The following is a 25,922-nucleotide window of genomic DNA, read 5'->3' as shown; positions in this document are numbered from 1 at the left end:
GTGTCATAAATTTCCCATTTCTATCACTCTTGTTCTTATTAGTTACATTTTATACTAGTATGCTTTCATTTATTATATTTCCCACAATGACTTCAACATGCTTTCCTTCACTCATTCACATATTCATACATTAACTTAGCAAAGATTTTCTGAGCATCACTATATTGTATTCCAAGGACATAAAGATGAATAAGACGTAAGTAGTATTTTCAGAAACTCACTGTCTAAGAATAAAACACAAATAAGAAAACTCAGTGTAATAATATAGAAATGTACAAAATGTTAAGTTGGTAGATAAAGGAGTGAACAAGTTTATTTGCAAAGGTGGAAAAAGTCACTACAGAAAAAAATTTTATTTTCATCATGTTATTAACATATCATGCCTGGATTACTGCATTAACTGTTCTCTCCAGATGCACTCTTAACACTTCAATTAGAGAGGTCTTATCAAAGTGAAAATCGATCAATGAACAAATATTGTGCACTGCATGCTATTACTAAGTGATTCGTGAGTTGGTTTATGCCAATGCCTAGTCTACATTATATATCACAGCATTCTGGAATTCTATGCAGTTCCCTAATGATGCTCAGCTCTCTGTAGTTATCAGGTTTCTGCTCCTGCTTCCTCTTCCTCTAGTGATTATTCTACTGGCTATTCTTAGCCTTACTAATAACTGTTTTTCAGGCTTCAGATTATATTTCGATTCTTTTGAGAACACATCCCATAATCCTTAAGACTGTGTAAGTATCTTTCTTTTAGGCTCCCATAGTTTTCCACAAATAAAATTCTTCATACTGCACTGCATTTTCCTGATTACTTATCAGTAGCCTCCAGAGACAGAAAAAAATTGCATGGTGAATAACACAGAGTAAGTATCAAGTATTTGTTGAATAAATGAATGAGTAGATGGATGAATTATGAGGTAAGGGGCTAACATCAAAGATAAATATGGGTTGGGAGTATAAAAAAGCCATTAGTGACTCAATTTAATATGGAGTTCAAAATTTATATTAAATTAGCACCATGCTATTCCCATATAAGCGCCATAATGCAATCTATATTTCAGAAAAAAACAAGATTCCATCAAATATACTTGTATTAGGGCTATTAATAATTTCTCTGAAAAATGCTATAATACAAAATTCATATAATTTTGCAACATTATAACCAGAAGACTAGAATTAATTTTATATATTACTTAACAGGTAAACATAATTATTTATATTGAAAAAATTTTGCATGAAACATTAGAGTTTTAAGGAAATTAAAAGAAGTCAACTAAAATCAATCAAAACTACTTCCAAGCATTACATATTGTGTTAATGTATCTCTTCCAAAATTGAGACATTACACATTAATCTAGAAAATTACACTCTTAATTTCAATATTTTACACTTCAGTTTAACAATTAGCACTCAGATAATTACTTTTGACTTATTAATTTTCACTCAAAATAGCACATTAAACTAATGCAAAAATTCCACAGTCAGGTCTTTACTTTATGAAAATATGAAAGAGTTATTTATATAATTCACTAATGCAGATAGTTGTTGAAGAAAACTATGCTTACTAAATGTATTCTATATTTAACACAGCTATGGTCTTTTGAATATGAACATATTTATATTCATTTTAGTTTCTGGCTAATATTCTAAACTAAGATTAAGTCAATATTTTCAATTCATTAGAAAATCTGTTTTTTAATATTAATTAAAATGTGTCTTGCAAATATGCATATTATACTCATATCCATTCATGCAATTCAGAGCACATTCATTAAATGTCTCATTTTTGGAGACACTATGGTAACAAAAACTGTGAGGCAGTTGTTCTTAAGCTCTTTGGGAAATAATTATTATTTATTACACTTGTTAAATATAAATTTCCTGACTCCACCCATGAAAAAGCCAAGTTAGTAATTTAGGGTGGAATTCTATAATCTGCATTTCAAACACACAGTGATAATTTAGATGGAAGTTGTACATTCCATGATCAAAAATAGTTCTGTGTTGTACAGAAAGATAAAAAGGTACTGCCTGACTTGCCCTCAAGATCTTCCAGCCCATTATAGTTAATATAAATCATACACAAAACTATACTCCTTCTTGAGCCATAAGAACTAATAAATGATTTTGGTGCTGGTTGTGGGAATAGAATCATACTTTAAAAATAAAAGTCTGGTAAATATGCAGGATGTTGAAGAAGTCCAGTATATCTGAGAAAGTAAATTCAAATATTCCAAATCTAGAAGACCCTGATATTAATAATAGTAAAAGAAAAAGACTTAGAATTTGCTTTCAACAACCAACAACATTTGGTACCTTAGCATTGCCAGTTCTCTTTGCTATCAATTCATGTATGTTATATATGTATGTATGCTATGTATGTATGTATGCATGCATGCATGCATGCATACTTTAATTGCCCTGCCTTAACTTTTCCCAGCCCTGTACACTGAGTTCGTTGAAGACCCGAACCCAATAGTCCCAGCAGTCAGTCCTCAGAGAGGCAGTTTTACATGTTGGTTTAATTGACACTCAGAGCTTCAAAACAACTCAAGTGGACTAGGCACTATGCCAAATTAAAACAAAGACTTAGTGATGTCAGGCCTGATCCTCCAGGATATTTCTCACCCAGAAGATACCTATTTCCTTTTACTTTCTGTTCAATATGTCCAAGTATGAATGGATTATTCCTTGTAATTTTCTATATGATTATATTCCTTTGGAATTTGAGAGGAAAAAGCAAAATAGGTGTTAGCCTGCACAGTAGAATATACACTCACGGAAAATTGTAATGGTGTTTATCTCCTTGAAAATTAGAGAAAGATCTTATTGGTTTTCAGATAATAATTACATTCTGATTCTAACTTTATATAATTAACATCAGCTGTATCAGACAGGGTCCAGTAAAAACAAAGTGAAACAAACAAAAAAAACAAACAAAAACCCAGGAAGCATGCTAGATATTTTAGAGAAAATATAATATAAGAAATTGATATGCAGATACTTAAAAAAGTTGTTTAAAACTACAGATATTAGTAAATACAGGGAGGAACTCCCACTCTTGGGACTAAAGACAAGGGAAGGGATAAGATACCCAGAATCCGGGGACTTGAAAGAGAAGTTTACTCTTTGGGGTGGACAGTGGGTGTGCAGCCCTTCCTGGACAATGTTCAGACCTCTATAGGGTATCACATTGCTGGTATCAGTCTATCAATGGAGCTAAGTTAGCTGGCACAGGTACCTTTAAGGTATAACATAGCTCCTACTGTAAGTGCTAAAAGTGTCTGGAGGCAGGGGTGTGATACTCTACTGTGGATGTAACCCTGATAAGAACTGGAAACAGAAAGGAAGTATTTTGACTCTTCTCTCTTCTTTTGATCTTTTATTATCTCCTATTGGCAGAAAAATAATAGTTATTGTCTGGCAAGATAACTTGGGAAATATAATTTATTTATCTCTTGTAGTTTGGGGATTTAGCTGAGCATTTGGGAAATGTAGCTTGCATATTCATAGAATAATTTTTAGAAGGGTAGCTTAGAGCTGAGGCACAACAGGTAAATAACCAGAACAAGAGCCATAATAATCTTTAAATTTTGTGACAAACAGGTCTTATGAAATATAGAACATCTGAGCACCTCTACTCATTTCAATAGGATATGAGAGACAATAAAACTGCCTAATTTGGTCAAAAGCATCTAGGTGTCCTTAGAACTGAACTGGCTGTCTGACATAACACTAAAAACTACTGTTAAACTGTTCAAAAGCTCTCGATACTGAAATGGTCCCCTCTTCTAGAAGGCCAATTCTCTGCCTATTAAGATTGCATGGTGGCTTGAGGTGCTGCATCTCAGCAAAAAAAAAGTGTCAGTTTAAAAATACTACTTCAACAGCAGGACAGAGATGGAAAAAATAGAAGCAAAGGGACCATATGACATTATAAAAACAGTTCAGGCAAGAGATGATGAAGACCTAAGTTAAGATAGTAGCAGTGGGAATAGGAAAGAGAGAATGTATTTAAGAGAAATTTAGCAGTTAAAGACGATGGACTTTACTAAATGTGGTGAATGAAGTAAGTAAAGGAAACTAGGATAACTCCTCAGTTTCTGGCTTAGGAGGATGGCGATTGTGTACAAATCAAGAAAGAAAAACTTAAAATGTAGCTGTGGATGGATGTTTGACAAATTTAGTTTTGGGCTTGCTGATTGCAAAATCTGAATCTAATTGTTGTCTGAACATCACCTGAAGTTATTTGGGCATTGGCCTTTGGATATATGGATTTCTCTTTGGAGTTCTTTGCAGTTGAGTAAATCTCTGTTTCTTACGGAACAAAATCTAAACTAATAACCAGGGCACTTAGATATGATCTTACATTGCAGAGGCCCCTGACTATAATAACCTCTTGTTTTATTCCCTTCTCAAAGGGGTGTTTTAGGAAGATCCAACACACTGCGAAGATACTGTGATATCTGAAACATTCATGGTTTTGTAAATGCTCTTTCTGGAATAAGCTGCTCACTTGATTATCTTTGACCCTCTGTGGAAATCAGCTCAGATATAACTTTTAGGATGCTATCCCTGGCCAAAAAAACACAGAATTTGTAATTTTTTATGTGCCCTCTGCCCTTCATATTGTTTCATTGTTTTATACTTTTAGCATTTATGTTATTGTATGCACTTACAGATCTGTCTCCCCTTCTAGCCTTTGAGTGCCTTAAGCATACAAAGGCAATATGCATGTACTTAAATGGCATATACACCACAAAGAGTAAGATTTCTTACAACTCATATACTGACAAACTTTATGTTGGATATTTAATGAGATACTTCAAATCAAACTAGTAATAAAATATTAAAAGAGAGGAAAAGGCAATTCACAAAAAAAGAAACAAACAAAAAAAAGAAACAAAAAGTGATGCTCAGCTTCAGTAATCAGTGAAACGTACACAATTAAAGAAGACCCTCTCGGTTTCACTAAACTTTAGACACATTTCTTCCTGACTTTAAGTCCCTGACCTCCCTTTTCTTAGAGCATTTACTTTAAAGACTTGTGATAAAAAATTCTTTCTCTGCCCCTTTGAGATATAAATATTCTTCCTCCTCTTACCTCTTTTACAACCAAGAACTGTCTTTGTCAAGGACCTGAGACCCATCTCTTTGAAATGGAATCATTAAGGAAGCTAGGGCCTCAATCTTCCAGTCTCTGTGGGAGGGTAGGAGCCTAACTTTAATAACTGTTAGTTTGCAAACACGGACGGCCTAATCGCATTGATCCATCGCCCCGCACATCCTCCAGTACTTTTCCTTTAGCTCACTCCAGTGCTTAAACTATCCCTCATTTTGTTTCAGTAGAATTGAGTCCAATCACTCTCCTTTATTGTAGTAGTCTTGACTGCTATTTCAGTAGTTGCGAATAAAACTTTCCTTTCCTGTTTATTCGGTCTGGTGCAATTTTTCTTTGACAAATAAACATTTTTTTTTTTATCATTTTCATCCAAAATTTTACAAAATTAAAAAAGCCTGAAGATAGGTAATTATGGCGAAAAAATTTAAAAAATAGTTTACCCTTTACTGTTTGTGTAAACATAAATTGATACAATGATTCTGAAGATCAACTTTACTACTTGAAGTAACTTATACTGAGTGAGTGAATAAAGATGCCTGCTAATAGCACTGCTTATAATCATTAAAGTTGAAAACAATAGATAATACATCATGGTATATTCATATCTCAACATAAAGTGTATGTTATTAGCAGAAAGACTACTGATGACATAGAAAACTGCTATTTTTCACATATGTATGCATGCATGTCACGTCAAGGAACAGTACCAAAGAGAAACAAAATCATCAGTATTTCCTTAAAAATTTTAAATAATCTGGGAGTTTCAAGGAAGATAGCAGCAGTGGTTGCAGTATAACTTTTGGAAACTCTCAAATCCCCACATAAAATACACAGAATAGTTATATAATGAAAGTGAAATCATATGGATACCATTTACCACCAATCTCATGAGTTATCCTCATGAAACTCAATATAGAAATGAGTGTGGATGTACTATCAACAGCCACAAAACCTACATGCTATCAGCATGTGTGCAGCAGAAAGCCCTGAAAACAACACAGTAATTGACAGACCTGAAACTAAAGAATGCAAAACAGCCACCAGGTATTCACCGAAAATCAGTTTGAAAACGGCAAAGAATTGAGAGGAGTTTTGCCCACTGTAAGAGTATGTGAGTGTAAGGACTCTGAAATGTTTAAGGATGAAGGAGCCTCTGAAACCTTTTAAACTTTCACAACTAATCTGGCAGGTCTTCCTTTCCACTGAGGGGTGCACAATGAAACTGCTGGAAGTGGGACAGAGAGTTAATGGGACAAGAACAATAAAGAGTGAAGAAAGGAAAATACGAATAAATGTACAGGAAGACAGAGCCAGAATATCTCAGAAAATAAGTCACCATATTTTTTTAACACATGAAAACAACAGGACTGGAAACTCAATAAGTTTAAAAAACTATCTGAACGAAGCCTTCCCCTAAAAATTTAGAAAATTCAAATTCACCTAAATTTAAGCAACAGAAAAGGACTGTGATCAACTCCCACATAAACGTGTAACAAAAATAGTATTCTGCTATCTCTACAGTGAAATATCCCAGAAAGACTTGTTCAAAAAACAGATCATAATTTTAACATACTATTTGAAAATGAGCAAAACACATTAAGGATACAAAACACCAAATAATAATATAAATAGAATTAGAAAAACACAAGAATGAGGTTAGTGATATCAAGAAAAGAAGGAAGACAATTCATTTAAAATAAAGATAAAGTAAACCCAAGGCTAAAAACAATCAAGCCGAGACTGATACCAAAAATCATACAGGAGGATAAGCCACCATCGCCAACCTATGGTTATGGTCCCTAATGTCCTACCTAGTGCATAAGATGCTTTCTTGTCATGCTAATCTATAAGGGTAGATGGTGTTTTATAAGACTTCATGCTGCTTTAATAGATACTTATTTTAGAGATACTAATGACTATTATAATAAACAAGGGCATACATTTTTTTCTCCTCATAGTATAGTCTTAGACCAGCTACAGCGGCATCATCTGGGAGCGTGTAAGAAATGTCCCACTTCAGGACTCCAATATCATACCTAGCTTTTTAACCAGAGTCCCAGGTGGTTTATATACAGAAGAGAGTTTGAGAAGGCCCAGATCACATGCTCTGCTATTTATTTTAATTATTTATAGTTAAGTGAGCACTTAATCGGTCAATAAGCTATATGAAAATATTTTTTCTCCACAGTAGAGGTATGGAAGTCACTAAAGAGCTGAGAACATACCCAACTTGCTCCTATATGATGTATTTGATCAATTAATCCTAAGGGAGACTATAGTGATTTAGACAACCATTCTGTTTATTTGCATCAGAATGATATTTAAAAAACCTGGCTATGAATATGGTTTGGTTTTGGCTTTATTGACAGCTACATGACTTTGGGCAAATAATGGTAAAATATATACGATGTTTTTAAATTTTAATTTTTACTTTCTTAATTGATCAGACAGTTACATTTAGCACTGTCCTAGTCAAAACAGACCATAACTTCTTTATTTTATGTACTCTGGTGTGGTATAGATTTAATTATGAGATTTTCAGATTAGGTGGTTGATCAGGAATGCACACTAGAACGTTCCTTAGGCTTTAATTAATAAGTCATTCCTCTTCACCTCAGTGATTTAACATCAGTTCTGTGTCTAAGCCAAAGCAATGAAAATCATTCCTTAGGCATTCAAGGACAAACCTTTTTATTTCAATTCTATCATTTATTTTTAGTATAACTGAATAAAGTAAACACGATAAGCTATCTAGATATTTTCAATACACTTCTTTATATTTGGGATAATTTATTAATGGGTCATTTATCAACACTTTGCAAAGTAAACTGAATACACTTTATTTTAATCAAATTTAAGGAAACTAATTTTAGAAAGAATACATGTACTTTTAAATACAAATTTGGAACTGTTATTAATGGAAACAAATCTTATAAGCTTGTATCACTTGTTTGAAATAATGTGTATTGGAAATAAAAATCATCGACTAGACAACATAAAATGATACAAAATAATTTCTATGATATGAATAAAAACAGTTTTGTTAGTTCTGGAAAGAAAAATAAAGATCATGTTTTCTAAAGAAAATGCCACTTGTAGTATTTTTTTGAGTTCTTTCTAACCTCCATGCCTAGGAGAAATTTTGAAGTGAAGGTAATTAATAGTGAAAATAAGTTTGAGGAAACCAAAAATTTTTACTCACTTTATAATCTTCCACAGTAGTCCCCACTTATCTGCAGGGGATACATTCTAAAACCCCAGTGGATGCCTGAAGCCGTTGATAGTACCAAACCCTATAAATATATACTCTGATTTTTCCTCTACATACATCCCTATGATAAAGTTTAATTTAAAAATTAAGCACAATACAAATGAACAACAATAACTAATACTAAAATAAAACAATTATAATATACTTTAAAAAGTTATGTGAATGTGGTCTCTCTCTCTTTCAAAATAGATTATTATATTGTACGTACCCTTCTTCTCGTGATGATGTGAGATAATACAATGCCTATGTGATGAGATGGAGTGAGATGATGTGAGATAATACAATGCCTATGTGATGAGATGGAGTGATATGAATTATTGTATTGTACGTACCCTTCTTCTCGTGATAATGTGAGATAATACAATGCCTATGTGATGAGATGGAGTGAGATAGGCATTGTGCCATGGCATGAGACTTGTATGAGAGATACTTGAACATAAGCACTGCAATACTGTGACAGTCAATCTGATAACCAAGTTGGCTACTAAATGGCTAATATGCGAGAAGCATATACAGTGTGGACACACTGGAGAAAGGTATGATTTATGTCTCCAGTGACAAGGAACAGTATAGTGTGAGATTTCATTATGCACCTCAAAATGGTGTGCACTTTAAAACTTATGAATTATTTCTGAAATTTTTCATTTAATATTTTTGGACTGTGGTTTACTACAGGTAACTAAAACCTTGACAAGGAAACTGTGAATAAGGGGAGACTACTGTATGACTAAATAGAGTTGATCCTTGAACAGCTCAGAGGTTAGGGCTACCAACCCCCATGAAGCTGAAAATCCATGTATAACTTTTGATTCTCCCAAAACCTTACTGATAGACTGCTATTTACGAGCAGTCTTACCAATAACATAAACGGTCAATTAACACATATTTTCAATGTTACATGTATTATATACTGTACTATCACAATAAAGCAAGCTAGAGAAAAGAATATGTTATTGAGGAAATCATAAAAAAGAAAATACATTTACAGTACTCTATATACTTATCGAAAAAAATCTGTGTATAAGTGGACCCACATAGTTCAAACTCATGTTGTTCAAGGATTGAACGTAAATCAGGAACCTTTATTCTTAAGTGGCTAGCAAAGTAGCATTTTCATTTTACTATGCATATGGAATGCACTATTCTCTTCCAAGGTCATTGTTAGTACAATGATGTAGAGCAGTTGTTAGAGGCTGATCTAAGATTGGTTACTAAATGACAAATCCAAAGTACAATATAAACCATAGAAGAAACAAGTACTTTTTATTCTAGGCTATAGAAGATAAACCAGTTTTTTTTTCTAGATCTAGTATCTTGATTTCAATGTTATTTAGAAATAATTTAGAAATAAAAAATTAATTTATTTCTAAATTAATCTAGTTTCAGTAATATTTTCTGTTTTGCTAAGCCTACCACCTGAGATAACACATAGGAGAATGCTTTTAAACTAGATAGTGCTATCAATGTCAGGGTACAATATCATTATTGCTATTATGATTAAATAGGTAGTTTGTAGAATAGGGAATAGTTGAAAATAAAGATGATAAAAGGTTTGAGATCTGAGTCCTTAATTCCTTAAATATTTAGAAAGTGGGATGATGAAAAGAACTCATTGAAGAGAAGAGGAAGAACAGATGAAAAGAAAAGAACCTAATAGTAAACAGTCCTTCTAAAGAATGACTTCGGGTGGCTGCATAAGAGGCAATGCAGGAGGACCCAGGGATCAGAATGCCACACTGGTACTCTGAATGCACCAGTCTTTACAAATTGGCGTCATAACTATCATGAGGAGACATGTTGAGAGCACTACTGGGAAACACGTCATTTGAACACACCTTTGACAGACTAAGTTGCCATTTACAGGTTTCTTAGTTAAAGCAAAATTAGTTTTAAAACTGTTAAACGTGCTATATAATATTGTTTGAACAATAATGAATATGAGAATAAGCAAAGATGAATTATTCCAAGCAATTTGAAGACTTAAAATCACCCTACTATTTTTTCAAAGTCTAGCATCTCAATCAACTTGTGATTAAATTCATTTTGCCTGAGATTATTACTGTGAACCATCTTATCGAGATGAATTTGATTATGGATCACATATTATCTGTTTTTTTTTTTAAACAGAGTTGTTGCAATTTAAATTATAATATCATGTTAGAATTGTAAGCAATGCTATTGCAAATTTTCAAAAATACACATCAAATAATTTTTGTTACAGCTTGTCTTTAGTAGTGCTCTGGTTTGTTTTTCAACATTTTAAACCATCAGAATTTGGGGATAGAAGAACAGCCAAATAGTTGTAAAAATATTGATGATAGTGAGAGTAGGTTTGCTCTGTATGGCTAAATGAAGAGAACTTGTTTTTTTCCACTGGTGTTTACGACCTGCATCAGTCAGCTAATTTGAAAGGATGGTAGGTGTCAAAGGTGAGCTGAAATGAAGGTTTAAACCATTTCAATCCTGCAATAGTAGATTACTAGTGAAATATACATACCTGTATAAATGAGCCAAATTCAACACGATAAAAATGTATAATAAATTTCTGAAATATTGGGATTTTAAAATCATTCAACTAAAACAGGAAAATATTTTCAGTTTCCTAAGAGTGAACACTACAGAATATGGATGGTTTTTTAAAAAAATATAAGAAACATATCAGTTAACATTTAATAACGATCAACAGGGGGGATACAAATATAGTTTAAAAAGCTAAAAATTTTAAAATTATTTGATACTATTGGTGATGAAAACACAATGATACCTAAAAGATAATATTTTGATGGTAAAATTTTGCACATTGATGTACATAGTCCCCTGTGCTGACTGAAACAAACATAAGAGAAACAGAAAATCATTTCAAGTGATGATGAGTATAATATTTAATGACTTGAACATTTGCATATATTGAACAAAATTATTAAACTTACAGGACATGATATTAGTTTTATTCCTTATAATTATATATAGAAATAAATAAGTAAATTTATTTCTGAGGTGACAAATGAACTGTGTTCTACCTATGTGGCATTTTATAAAGAATAAACATCAGCGTAAGGTGGAAATAATAATATATTTCAAGCTCTAAACACAATGACACTCTGGTAAACTTTCTAGAGCACAATATTTTAAAGCCATTAAGACCATCCATGTAAAACTATGCCTTAACTTGCTTTACCAATATATCAAACTAGCCAATCTCAAGAAAAATATTATAGTGCTTTATAAAAATAGAAATATGACTTACCCTTTGCTATTTTCTTTGTCCCTCTCTATTTCAGCATGCTGTCTACAGTGGATTCCCAACCACTTATTAAAAATTGAAATGCAACAGCTATAAATACTTAGAAACCGAATAGGCAAACTACATATAGCAGATGTGGACTTTTGAATATTTACCTGGATACCATGTTGCTGAAAACCATGTATATCTAAAATCTCCCCAATTATGATATATAGTTGCTTGTATTTATTATACTTGTCCATCTCATCAGTAATTGAAACACAGGGTTTGGAAGTAAAAAATTCATTCTTACCACCTTGACAGGTATGGTTCTGTGAGAAAACTATTAGTAGGTAAACATTTTTCACTGCCTCTACTTCTCTTGTAAAACAAACCAAAGAGGGTTATATATGAATATATAACAAGTTCTTGAGCTTATAGATAACTTTAGGAGTGAAAAATCCCTATACAAATGCTAATTCTGCACACATATACATGCACACTTTATAGATGAAATTTCAACCTGTTATTTTTTGTAAGAATTTTTATGCTTTAAGAACTCTGCTAATACTCAAATAGCAATGAAATTACAGTATGTATCAATACTAAAGATAGGATAAAAATGAAAGATTATTCAACATTATCCTAATAGATAAGTATCATAATTCCAAAATACAATGGAGGACATTTTAACTTGTAGTAAAAATATTTTTTTCTAATAAAACCCTTTTGTTTTCATTTTGTTCTTCTTGTGATAAACTATATTAAAGCCAATAACAAGAACATATATCCTTATCTGCTCCAACAAGAGTAGAAGATAATTGACTTTCATTAGAAGTGAGGAATTTTGTGGATCTTTGTTTAATTGCTGTTCCAGTGCACTAAATTTCACCTTATTACCTTATATCTTAAATTTATTACTGTGTCTAACAGGAAAACGATTTTCTTTATATTAACTGTGTCTTTGATTTTGTACCTTTTTGGCTTGCATTCCTTTAACCAATATGTTTGGCTTGTAAAACAAGATCCTAGAAGGAATGGGGTATAGATGCTTAAAGCATTAATGGTGTTCTAAATTAACTACAAGAGAACTGAAAGGTAAATGAATTCTTCTCAAACCAAAGTCACAAAAAGACATGTCTAAAAGGTTCAAAGCAGCCCCTTGTGATTTAGAGGGAGACTATCAGACTAGCCTTCATGTAGGGCATGAGTTCAGAAGATTACTTTATAAAATAATTGCCTTTGGAATGACCTAAGATAAATGAATACTTGAAAGTTAACTGCTCTGGGTACACTGACTATCTCTTCTTTCTCAGTTGATAACTTTGGTTGTCTCATCCATGTGAGCAAATAGATGTATATATAACAATGGAAGGTGGAGAACTTATATTCCTCATTTTGTATGTTAAGAAAAGAAAATTCATTTGGTGATTTTTTTTTTTTTTTTAAATTTAGCGGTTCCCTCTTTTGTGGTAGTGACCAGTCCAATAATAATAAAAATGTTTTTCAAACCCATACAATCAAAAGAAAGTGAATGACTGGTAAGCATAGTGGAAGAGAAAATTCATAAGGGTTAAATCCAAGTAGATTTAAATCATAATTAACCAAATATTTAGCCAATTTATTTGTAATTTGACTATGCTGAAAACCTAATAAAATAAAATATCTTTTATATTATGGCATAATATAGAAATTATAGAATATTTTTAGTAGTGTTTATCCATCCTGTCTTCACATTATTTGCCAATATATATTTTTTATCTACTATAAGTTATCTCATGCCCTAAGGATTATCCCACTTTAAAACCTTTAATTCTCAGAGCTGATGAACATTCACTAGTTTTTCATAGAAAAATGTTATTTCCATTTAAAGCCGTAAGTTAAAAGTAAACAAAACCCCCAAGAATGCATATCCTAAATAACTAAAAATAGGTTCATTTTCATTTTTATTCTTCCCACAAGCTTCTAAATTCACTATCATTATTCTTTTACATTCATATAATAATTTGCCTTAATTACATTCCAAAATCAATTATTTAAAAATGACGTTAGAATCATACACTTACAGTCTGTGACTTTTAGTGTCCTCTTGACTTCTCCACTTCCTGAGCCCCCACAACCATCTTCATCATCACAGTCCCCACTGATCTGTTCAACCATGCCACCACCGCTGCCCATCTGAAGTTCCCACTTGTCTGGTTTGGGTGATCTACCCTGTAACAACTAAATATGGATATAAGAAACATTTATTAAGAGTAAATTCAAATCATCCAAGAATGCTATTCAGAAACATATGTAGAAATTAGAATTATTTTCTCATGTGGGGCCACTATTTTGATGTAGACACCTCAACCAAATTAAGTCTACAAGAAAATAAAAACTACTGAAATGATAATAAATTATGAGCAAGGTCTTACAACCAAAAGGGCTACAATCTGCATATTAGCTCTGTCATAAAGCTTTGGATAATGCTCTGGAAAGCAAATAAAACCAGGGCTTCTTACTCATAGAAAGTATGGCTAGAAAATTGTTTATTTCTGAATAAGTAATGTTTAAGCATGATAAATCAAACTCCAACACAATACAATTCCCTTTGCAATATACTGGCTGATAATGTGCTGCTTTGTAAATCGACAGACCACAACTTTTCAAAAAGTAGAGTACTATTATTCCAGAAAGGATTCAGTCAGAAAAATTCTAGAATTTTGGGTAGATCATTTTTAGCTTTAGTTAAACTTCCTTGGATCGAATACATAGTCCAATGCATAGAGCACAGAACTGAACCTTGGAACAAAAGACTTAAGTCCTACTTTCATTTTTGCAAATCACTTACGAAATTTAACCAACTTCTTGGTTCTTCGTTCTCAAGTATTTCATTTACTTTTATGAGCAAAATAGATGGAATAGCCATTTTCTCTAGAGCACAAGAGTGCTGGTAATATTTATGAATAATATTATAAATGCCTGAACTCATTTTCAAAAAGGTGGTATTATAAATAATAGAATATTTCACTTAAAGCAAAAGCTGAGTAAAATTATCCAATATATGATATTTACCTCTGTATGGCAGCTTTGGAGAGCACATGACCAAGCCTGAGCACTAGAGGGTACTGCTATATTATGAATGAAATGTACCTCTGCTGAACATTTAATGAGAATTTAAATTTTCAGGGTGCCTTATGAAAGTATTAGGGTTATTACTGCTAAGAGAATTTCTAAGTAATAGTATTAATTAGCAAACAATAATTAAAAACATAACCCAATGAGATCATTTCATATTGAAAACAGAGTAGAATATTCTCAGTAACCTAAGACAAATACATTTAGCATTTAAAGAATATTTACACTAAGCAACTAGACTGACAATTCATAAGCTTTCAAAATTAAAAAAAAAATTGGTCACAAATTCTGAAATATTAGTTTCTAAAAATGTATTTTTCCCTAACAAACATGAAATGCTAAAACAACTTGACAATCACTTAAAAATTCTTACTAGAATTTATTTCTATTTATCAGCATTTCCCTTAATGTTTTAAGAGGTATTAAATGTAAAAAGAAGGCTTCTTTTATGGTCACGTGAATTTAGGTACAGTTGGGTTACAAAGCTGATGTGCATGCTACTTCCTGCAGGGGAGTATGGTAATGGGGAGATACAGATATGTAACAAAGCACATAAAAATTCAAATCTGAAAAAGGAAAGGAAGGATAATGGTATTATTTATAACACTCATCAGTTGTTATTTAGCATAAAAATAGAGGACTTGCTTTCTGAGGTCCAACATACTTAGATTTTAATTCTGATTTTCATATGTATTAACCATGAGATACTGGACATTGTACAAGTTACTGAATAACTCAGTTCCCTTCTATCTAAAATAGGAACAATAAGATACCTGGGCCATTGTTTTTATTGCAAAAAAATATACATAAAGTACTCTGCATAGTGTTAAAATCCTAAAAGTTAATATAATTTGATTCTTATTATCTACTTTATTATATATTCTATTGCAATATTACTCAAACACCCACAGCACATTAATTGAAAGAATTATTTGATAAAGAATTCAATTACATAATTTAGATTAAAATTTTTCAAAGTATTACCTGACAAGAACAAAAGTCAAACTTTCTGGTGATGTGTTATTCTCTTTTATTCCTGACATTCTTTCCCAACTCTTTCTCATTTCAACTTTACTTCTATAATTATTATTACAATATTTTACTGGTACTTTGGCCAGAACAAATATGGAATGTACAATGTATAAATCACAAAAACTCAACCCAGTGAATTTCAACTCAAAAACGCAAACACAAAAATAGTGCCTATAAAACAAAACTTACTATTTTAAGAAATTGTTTTTGGTTAAAAGAAATTAAATACATTAATAGAGAATGATTCATTTATTTATAAGAACTGGTAAAGATAATATAGAACATATTTTAAAAACCTTTGTTGTATTTTCTAGATTTCTTTTTTATATCACTTCAATGACACTCTAAGAACCTAAGGCACATGAATTCACATTTTTAAGAAAGAGAACTGTACAAAACTATATTTTCATTAATTTAAACTATCTGTGATAGGCAGGATTGTAAAACAGGCCCCCAAATTTCCCACACTTGGACTGTGAATATAATGCCACTGTTAAACCCATTATATTAAATGGCAAAAGAAAATTTGGAAATGTAATTAAGGTTATTAATCAGTTGACTTTTGGTTCATCAAAAGGGAGATTATCTAGGTGGACCTAATGTAATCACATGAGTTCTTTAAAAGCAGGAAGTTTTCCCTAGGTATCAGCAGAAGTCAGAGAGATTTGAAGCTTGAGAAGGGAAGGAGGAGGATTGGCCTTGAGAGATCATGTTCTTGGCCTTGACGTTGGATGCTATGAGAGAGCTTGTGAGAGATTCTGCCCAAAGTCCTATAAGAAGGAAATGAACTACTAGCAGCTGAAAGTGATCCATCCACCTTACAGTCAGTAAAGAATCCAGTCCTCAGCCCAACAACTGAATTCTACCAACAGCTTAGCTGAGCCTAGAAAAGGATTCTCCCCGAGAGCCTCTGACTGAATCATGCTTGGCTGACAACTTGCCTTCAGACTTGTGAGACCCTGAGCAGAGAGCCCTGGGCAGTGAGTCCAACTAGACTTCTAACCTGCGGAACTGTGAGTTAATAACAGAAAGTTTTTAAACTGCTAAATGTGTGGTAGTTCCTTATGCAGCAATAGAAAATGAATACACTCTCTAATCTCCAAAAGGGCCACATTTATTTCCTGGCAATTTTTTGTCCAGTCTCTTTTGATTCTCTAAGAAATTCCTCAGAAAAAGTGGGCAATGGATCCACCGTCCTGAGATTATGTCCTTGGAAACAAGCTATCAGATTTGGCCTTTTTGCTACGTTTCAGTTTCTCTGTCTTTTTGTAATCCCTTTCATTGTTTTCCAAGTCTCTGGGCAAGAGGTATAATTGTTGTTTCCTGTGATCACTTTATCCAGATATATCCACGATCCTATCTGATCCATGCTCCCAGGTCCGCAATAATCCTGTCTCCCTCCAATAGAGTCAATAGCTCTGTAATAATGTTCATTTTCTTAGCTATCGATCATCACACATCCATGAATGCTCATTTTCATTCTCACAATTATAATAAAGCTTAATCAATGAAAAACTCCCAACAAATTTCTAATCAACAAAAACTATAGGCTCTTCATAGTAAGATCCTTATTCAAAATCAAAACTATTTTGATTTCTTCTGAGCTTGTTCATCTTTCTCCTCACATTTCTAGAAAAATAAAGATAAACATTTCAATTAATACTGTAAATCCTCCGTTCTTTTTAGTGTCTCTCTAGGAACCCAGACTGACAGATTGTGCTCTCATCTGTATACATATTATACTCATGTCTTTATTTGCAGCATTATTACTTTGTAGTTCATCTCTAAGAAGTGGTTGGATATAAAATGTACTCTACTACTTTGTATATTAAAATGGAATTTTTCATCTCTATTATTAATGTATTACTACAACTGATCTTCTCATCTCTCTCATTGCAGAGGACATCAGTTTCCCCCACCTACTACCACTATATTATTTTCTCCTAATCAGTACTTATGATGTGTCATTCTGTCTTAATGTTCTTTGTGGCTCTTTACTGTCAAAAACCACTGGTTCCCATGTGTCTGGAGGACAAATATCAGTTCGGATAGATGAGTCACAGAAAGTGGTCCAGTGGTAAAACATTTGGGAAATTCACACTATGGCCCCTTCTCGATATCCATGTACTAAAGACTCACAAAGAATCTTACAGGAAGCAATTTTGTTTAGCTGAGAGTTACCTCACATTTTCCAAATTTACATAAGCAAATTAACCCCTCTCCTCACTCAACATCCATTGACATATTTTTGAAAATGAGGCCTAAAAAAGTTCGAATTTAACCTGCAGCCGAGGTCCTGTATAACATACTTTTTAAAGAGATTACATCTAAACACAGACTGCAGCACCCAAATTCTGCTACAGAGCGTTTAGTGCCTTTTTCTCATAGAAATCGTGAGAATTTACATGTCTATAATTTTGTTTATGCTTGTTTTATACTTTCCTCACTTTGATTTTTATTTTTCCTCTACAAAGAACACCCTTTCCTTTTCCTCATCATATTATACCTAATTTCATGTTTAAATCCAAACATTCTTTTTATCCCATTCCATACATATTTCTCTGATCTTTTAACTGTTTACCATTCATTAACACTTAATTTTCTTGAACATATGCTACACTCTTCTGATTTAATGGTGTGTTTCTCAAAGTTGAGACCATGATTTAATATATTCATACTCCCCATCATAACTATAAAGATTACTAATTTGTAGATGCTGAATATAGTTTAACTGATTTATTTTAAATTTGAAAATACTTTATTACATTTACCCTGTCTTCAGTGCCCTTTAAATCTAACTTAGAAAAGTGTTTTCACTTTTAGTTGAATCTTCAGAGGTAGTAATGTTCTAGAATAACTTTGGGTTTATGTTTATTGACTGGAAGATTGATTCATTATTTATTCAATGATGCTTATTGAGCACATACTATGCAACATACATGTATTTTGAAGACATAGTTTTAGTTCTGAAAAAGTGCTCAGTATATACCTTACTTTATTTCAAACTTGACATTCCTGAATATGCAACAAGATAAAACTAAAATAAAAGAAATAATCTGAAATCAGATAAAAAGAAAAAACTGACTATAGGTATAATTTTGTGATCTTGCTAAATTATTTTTCTGTTTAATCCTTAATAAGAAATAAGTTAAAACAGTATTATTCCTGAGCTTCTGGAAACATCTAAGAAGTTGTTTAAACAAAAATTGACATTGAAAAATCGTGCCAAGAAATACTTTCCAGATATATCTGTTTGCCATACTAATTACTATAAACTAGAAAGAAAATGTTAATGTTCCAATTAATTTTTTAAATGAATAGGTAGAAATATTTTCAAATAATTGATTTGTGCAAATAAAAATTATTTTTTCTAGCATAGGGAGAGAATCTTAGCTTCAGAATTGGGATCACCAGGTAATGAAATTCTCCCCTGTTATTTCATGGAGGATAAGCCCTTCTTAATCCTCTCCTCCCCCAATGCCTCAGGGAGACATCATGGGGATCACTCCTCCATCACTACCATCAAGCCCTGATTATTCCACCTGCATGGGCAAGTGTTATTTTACACTTTACTCTTAAACCACTTTCATAAAGAGGAGCCTTCCCCGAAAGGTCTTTAATAAAACAAAAGGGTTTCCATATGTGCACATTTAAAGGAACATACACAAATAAAATGACTATAGACTGATAATGAAAGCCAATTTCTTCTATAAATGGTCCGTGAAAATCAGTCATATTAGAGTAGACATACTCATGACGCATACTGCAACGAATCTCTATTCTCACCACATACATCATGAATAGCTAGCTGTTCCATATATTCATAAAATATAGAACATGCCATAAGAATTTTTCAAAACTTAAAACCCCAAATACATTTAACATTATGGCTCAGGGCCTACATTTTCCAAATCTGAAAAATGGGAGAATGTCTTTTTGGAAGATTTGGGAGTTATTATTTTAATTAAATTATGTGAAGTACTAGCATATAAGTGTTCAGTAATGGTTTCTTATCTATACCATTGTTATCATCATTAGCAGTAGGAACTGATATCAACACTCTGATTCTGTCTTTGAAGGAGGGAACCTGTCTGCATGGGAGGAACAGTATCTCCTTTCATCCTCATCCTGCCTTGCCTCTACCTAAGTCGCCCACATAAAGCTGATGGCATTTTTAACACTTCAACCTTGTCACAAAGGGTAGAAAGTCAATCAACACATCTATATTTATAGAACAATTACTGTGGAGGAAAGGGCATGATTTTGAGTCCCAGCTACACGTTAATTAATTGTATGCCTTTAAGCAAATCACTTAAGCTCATTAAAAGTCATTTTATTCTACTGAATAATAATGCAAGGAAATGCACTTTATATACTATAAGGCATTATGCTCATTTACAACGTTCAGTGGAAGACACTGAATCCATATAATTGAGAAGTCAACAAAATGAGAATAGAGTGAAAAAAAACCCAACTTTTATGGTGTTCCTCCTTTCCTCAATGCCACACAGATTGTGCATTCAGCTGATTAGCTGAAAATGGTCATTTTTGATGATTGACACTTCCTGCTTATGTTTAATTGGTTTAGGAAGCTCATTAGGAATTCTATCTTGGAGAATGAGTTTGGTGGGTAGAATATTTGATGACTCTAAGGCAAACATATTTCTTTCAGCTGGTGAATTCATCTCTCAGGAGACTCAATTTGTTTTTTACTAACTGTCTGGCAGCATCCCACAGTTGCAACAGCTTTTCAAATACAATAAAATCTGGCTATAGGTAGCTCACATATACAACATGTTTGCTATGAAAGAGAAACATATTTATCACATTAAAAAAACTCTAAAAGTGAGTTTAGAGCAGTTAAATGTGCTTCAAAATTCTATATGTAATAATACATCTCAAAATATTTCCTCTATTCTCTTACGATCATTTACACAGGTATACAAAAATAAATATGTGTTTAAAAAGTCTTAGTCATCATATATGCACCTTTAGTCATTTATTCAAATGTAGACATGGTAAAATCTGCTGTTTTACGATTTTATAGTATTGATGAAAATATGTAAGTGAAAAATCAAAATGTTAGAAACATTTCAAACCAGATAATTGAAGATATAGAAAAATTTGTTCTTTCATTTCATTATTAGTAAAACATCTTTAAATAGCACATTTTAAGAATGCATTTTTAAAAACCTCTCTATATACATGCAAACATATACATATGTATAAATTTAATTTTGTTATAAAGCAATTGGCACCTGCACTTTCATAAATTTAAGCGAAACTTATAAATAAATATATAGAAATAGGAAGACAACAAAAGCTTACAACATTTTAAAGTCAGAACTTTGATTCAAAATTTCTCATGCTGCATATTTAAAATATCTCTGTAACATTTTCAAATGAGACCTTTAAAAAAACTCTTTATATAATATGCTCTCATTATTTTTTTTTTCAACATAACTTCCCTTCCCCCAAACCTACAACTCTGCTCCCATCTACACTCTAACACATTCTGTCCTATTGGTTTTTGTACCAAACTTTCTCATGCTCTGCCTTTCAAATTTAGAAGACAGTTTATCCACATAACCTAATTCTCACAAATCTCCAAAGATATTTTCAAAAGCAGCTAAACATTTACAGATTATTCCACCTAAAAAACCAAACACATTTTACAATATGCCGTGTTATGTTAAGTTGACCAGACACAGAAGTCATTTCTATGGGATTTTGTGTCGGTATTTTCTTTAAGTTTGAGCTTTCTGATCTTGGCTTCTGTTGTGCCAGTAATTTGAAAGTTTACTGTTCTGTTAGCATTTTGTTTATGCAATGCAGTCTGACAATTTATAGTCTTGTGATTTTGTAAATAGAACACTGAACTTAGAAAAGGCTTACTACATTCACTCTCTGGCCTCCAATACTGCAAAGAAGTCATTTGTTCTTGTTGCCATACTAAATTCTGTATGTCTCCCTCCCACCATGCCTTATCCTTACCTCCAACTCAAAGCATGGCCAGTTCCATCTTCTGGTCTGTCATACCAAAAATGACTGGATAAGTTTATAATTAATATGTATTCTCATCCAAACTCTAATTTGGACCTAACAGGAGAGTTACAACTAATAGCTAACAGGTAAGTGTAGGAATAAAAAAGGAAATAGGGAAATAAATGCAACCTCATATAGAACTCAGAAAAACCGTGGGACCAAAAGAGGAAGTGTGGCCACCAAATATTATCAATTCTCAAATGGCTCCTGTAAAATGTCTATGAGAAAACACTCCAAGGACCTGAAGAGAACTGGTGAAAAAAGGAAAAAATCTTTCTTACTTCTACCAAAACATCCATGCTATTAACTGGGAAGGTACAGAAGATCAGTGACCAGAGTCGGGGAAGAGAAAAGGACATTTTGTGAGCAAGCAATGTATAATGGTCCTGCAGCAGGAGAATAAAAAATGAGGGACAGGAAAGTAGAGGTTATAGGTAAATTAAAAACATGTATCATGTTTAGTGGACTAAGTAGATGTGTAGTATAAATTTCTTAAAATCAAATATTTTACTATTCAGGGCATGATATATAACAATTATACTGCCTAAAATGAAAAAAAAAAAAGAGTACTTTTTTGATGTCACCATCTTACTTTCAAGCTAATTTATTAATAATTTTCTAAGTCATTATCATATATTCACCAACATATATGCACACAAATCACATATACATATTGGTATCCACAAATATGACAGGACAGAAACTGTCTAGGTTTCTAGCTGATCCAGGTTAGTCTATACTTGAAATTAAAGGACATACTAAATAAGAATGATCAAATATTAAATAATTTCATTGTTTTGCATTTCTTTAGTACAGAATACATTTACATTATTTTTGGTAGGGTTTATAATTTTGGAATAATTTCTTTTAACATGCCAAAAGCCTGAATCTCTTCATATGCATGAGTAATGTTTAAATATGCATAAGGTAATAAAGACTAACATGAAGATTTGCCCCAAATGTTCAGTGACTTGTGCCCTGCATTACCTCAGGAAAATGCCTCGGGGTGGTATGGGTGTCACAGCAAGTAAAACTATTAATAACACTGCTGGAAATATGCCTAGCCATTTGCCTAGTTATGCCACATCATCTAGCTGACATTATAGGGCAAAGCAACCAAATTTCCAAAATCAAGGATATAATAAAACTGAACATGTACTGCTCCTGAGGAAAACAAGTGAAAGTATTCTAAAACATAAACGGATTAGTTGAAAATGAATTCTAGACAACGCAACAACATCTACTAAATCAGGCTTCTATTAAACACACTCCATAGAAGTAAAGTAGGACCCATATTATAAAGGCAGTTTTAATTTTACATGCATTTTCTAGTTAATGATGTAGATAGTATTAATTTTACATATATTACAAAGTGAGTGGTTTTCTTCCCTTAACTCATTGCTAAATTTTGCCTCATCTGGCTCAGTCATAAAAAACAGAACCAGCATCTGTTCTAGCATCTCAGTTATCTCCACCGACTAAAAGGTCATGCAATTTCCATAAAAAATATAGGAATTAGTATTTTCCATTATTAACCTAGATTTTCCTTGCCATTTTTTTTAAAAAAAGTTATCTCAATATATTTCTAATAAGACTAAATGGTTTATGTCATTGAACTGTTATGTGTTGTAATCATTGTCTTTTAACCACTTAGCTGCATACGCCTGATGTCACAGAAAGACAGAAAAGAAAAAAAAATAGTAAGAAAGAAAAGGAGGGGGGACAGAAGAAGACATTAATCATGATACATTGCCAATGTAAGGACTCCCTGATTATAAAAGACTTTGTTACTTCATCAAAATTGCCATTGCTTTTTGAAAGAAATGTGAAGGATTGCAAATTCATTTAAAACCTGGTTTTGGCAACTAATCTAGATTTCCTTCATTGGCCAGCTGTGCAGAATTCATTCTCAAATGTTCTATTATAACATCCTATGGAAGATTCTCCTAAAGTTTCCCAGTCTGTTGAAGGTTTATTTCCAAAAGGAGCTCATTCTGATCCCATTTAGTATGACACCCTTGTGTATGCCAGATGGCAATGTTATAGCTTCACAAATATCATTCTGATTTTCACCTTTACAGTAAAATTCCCTTAATCTAGCTTTCTTTACATAAACTATAAAAATATAGACAAACATATATCAGATGAGGATTAAAGGAATGTGATTTTACTAAATATTCTAGAAATAATTAGACAAAAATAGATGAAATTTGGGGCTGAGGTTGTATTGAGGAAAGGTTAGGTGGGTATTTGACTGGGCTTCTAGACCAAATTCTACTATTAACTATTGAAATGTGTGACTTTAAGCAATTTAACCTTGTTGAATCTAACTAAACATTTCAGGTGAAAAAAAGAGAAAGCTGAAAGTTCCCAAATGTCTTACAGCTATAAAATTTTCAATTCTAATGTTTCAACTATTCTAACATTTGGTTTAGAAACAGGTATTTTAATATCAAAGCTTATTACAGCCCTCCTTGACCTTCTTTTCATTTTTTTTCTTTTTCTTGTTGGTTTTACCTTTTGGTTTTTTTTTTTAAATGATAGCATATATTTCTTATGACATTTATTATGGGTTGAATTGTGTTTCTGCAAAAATATATGTTCAAGTCCTAGGCCTCAGCACTTCAGACTGTGTTTTTTGTTTGTTTGTTTTTTTTTTTTTTTTTTTTTTTTTATGACCTTATTTGGAAACAGGGTCTTTGCAGAGGTAATAAATGAGGTCATTTGGGTGGGCCCTAATCCAGTATGAGTAGAGTTCTTACAGAAAGGGGAAATTTGAACACAGAGACAGACATGCACAGAGTGAAGATTATATGAAAAGACACTGGGAGAGTGTAGGTGAAGGTGGAAGATTGGACTGATGGATCTACAAGCCACGGATGCAACGGTTGCCAGTAAACCATCAGAAGCTAGTAGAGAGCATGAAACAGATTCTCCTTCACAGCCTCGGAAGGGACCAACCTTGCTGACATCTTAATTTCAGACTTCTAGCCTCTAGAACTGTGACACAATATATTTATGTTGCTTTAAGCTCCCCAGTCCATGCTTGTTATAGTAGTCCCAGCAAATGAATACAAAGTTACATATGAAAGGTGCATACATCTTAAGTGTACAACTTCAATAATGTTTTGACATGAAATCAACCATGTGACCACCATAATCATGATACAGAACATTACCAGCATTTCAGAAGCCTCTTTTCTGCCTTTTTTTTATCTACTAAATAAAACACTATTTTGACTTCTTCCATCATAGATACATTTTTCTTGAGGAACTTTATACCGTGTAAGCATATTTGTGACTATAGGTAGAGCAGAAGTTCATTCTTTTTAATTGCTGTATTTTATTCTATTGTATCAATGAACCATAATTTTTCATTCTTCTGTTGCTGGACAATCATACTGTCTGGATATAAAAATAGTGTTGCTTTGAAATCTCTTCAAAGTCTTTTTGTGTAAAAAACCAGTCACATCTATTGGGCATACACCTAAATGTGGAGTTGTTAGGTGCTAGGGGTAGGTACCTTTTAACCAAACTAGCTGGCTGTATGTATGTATGTATTTTCCTTCTTCCTAATATTAATGTATAATTTACTAATAATAGAGTGTACATATCTTAAATATACAGCTCAATGAGTTTTCACATGAGTATGCGCACAAAACAACAACTCAGATGAAAATGATATATTATATTTCAAACATCCTAGAACTCTCATTGTCATCTGCAGTTATTCCATATCTTCCGCAACACTTGGTATCATTGGTCATTTTCATTTTAGGTATTTTGTAAGAGTATAGTGGTATTTTAGTGTGGTTTTAATCTGAATTTTTCTAACAATTAATGTTATTCATATAATTTGGGGTTTTTTTTTGGTACACTCTAACGTAAAGTACCTAATCAAAGCATTTGCTCATGAAAAAATATATTATGCACATTTTTCTAATTGATGTTTTAAGGCTCTTTACAAATTCTGAATACAACTTTTGTTTTTTATTTGTACTGTTTTTCTATTATTATTTTTATTTTTATTTCCCCTTTCTTGCTGTTTTTAGATGAATCATTTATTTTATTCTTTTTTCAGTATATTTATTAATCTTTTAATA

At 32.3% G+C, this 25,922-nt stretch overlaps 1 protein-coding gene across 2 annotated transcripts in view; it reads right to left on the bottom strand.

Moving 5' to 3' along the window:
• Positions 1-25,922, bottom strand: part of GPC5 (glypican 5) — a 1,186,964-nt gene that overhangs the window by 590,386 nt on the left and 570,656 nt on the right. For both annotated transcript variants that reach the window (XM_011355487.1, XM_023528006.1), the window contains exon 7: positions 13,689-13,845. In XM_011355487.1, the coding sequence (XP_011353789.1) occupies positions 13,689-13,845 (157 nt within the window). The remainder of the gene's footprint in view (positions 1-13,688; positions 13,846-25,922) is intronic.

This window comes from Pteropus vampyrus, unplaced genomic scaffold (genome assembly GCF_000151845.1).
Source record: "Pteropus vampyrus isolate Shadow unplaced genomic scaffold, Pvam_2.0 Scaffold21, whole genome shotgun sequence".
In the NCBI taxonomy this organism is placed as follows: Eukaryota; Metazoa; Chordata; class Mammalia; order Chiroptera; family Pteropodidae; genus Pteropus; species Pteropus vampyrus.
Note: the sequence above shows the minus strand (reverse complement) of the source record. Positions and strands in the feature narration are given on the sequence as shown.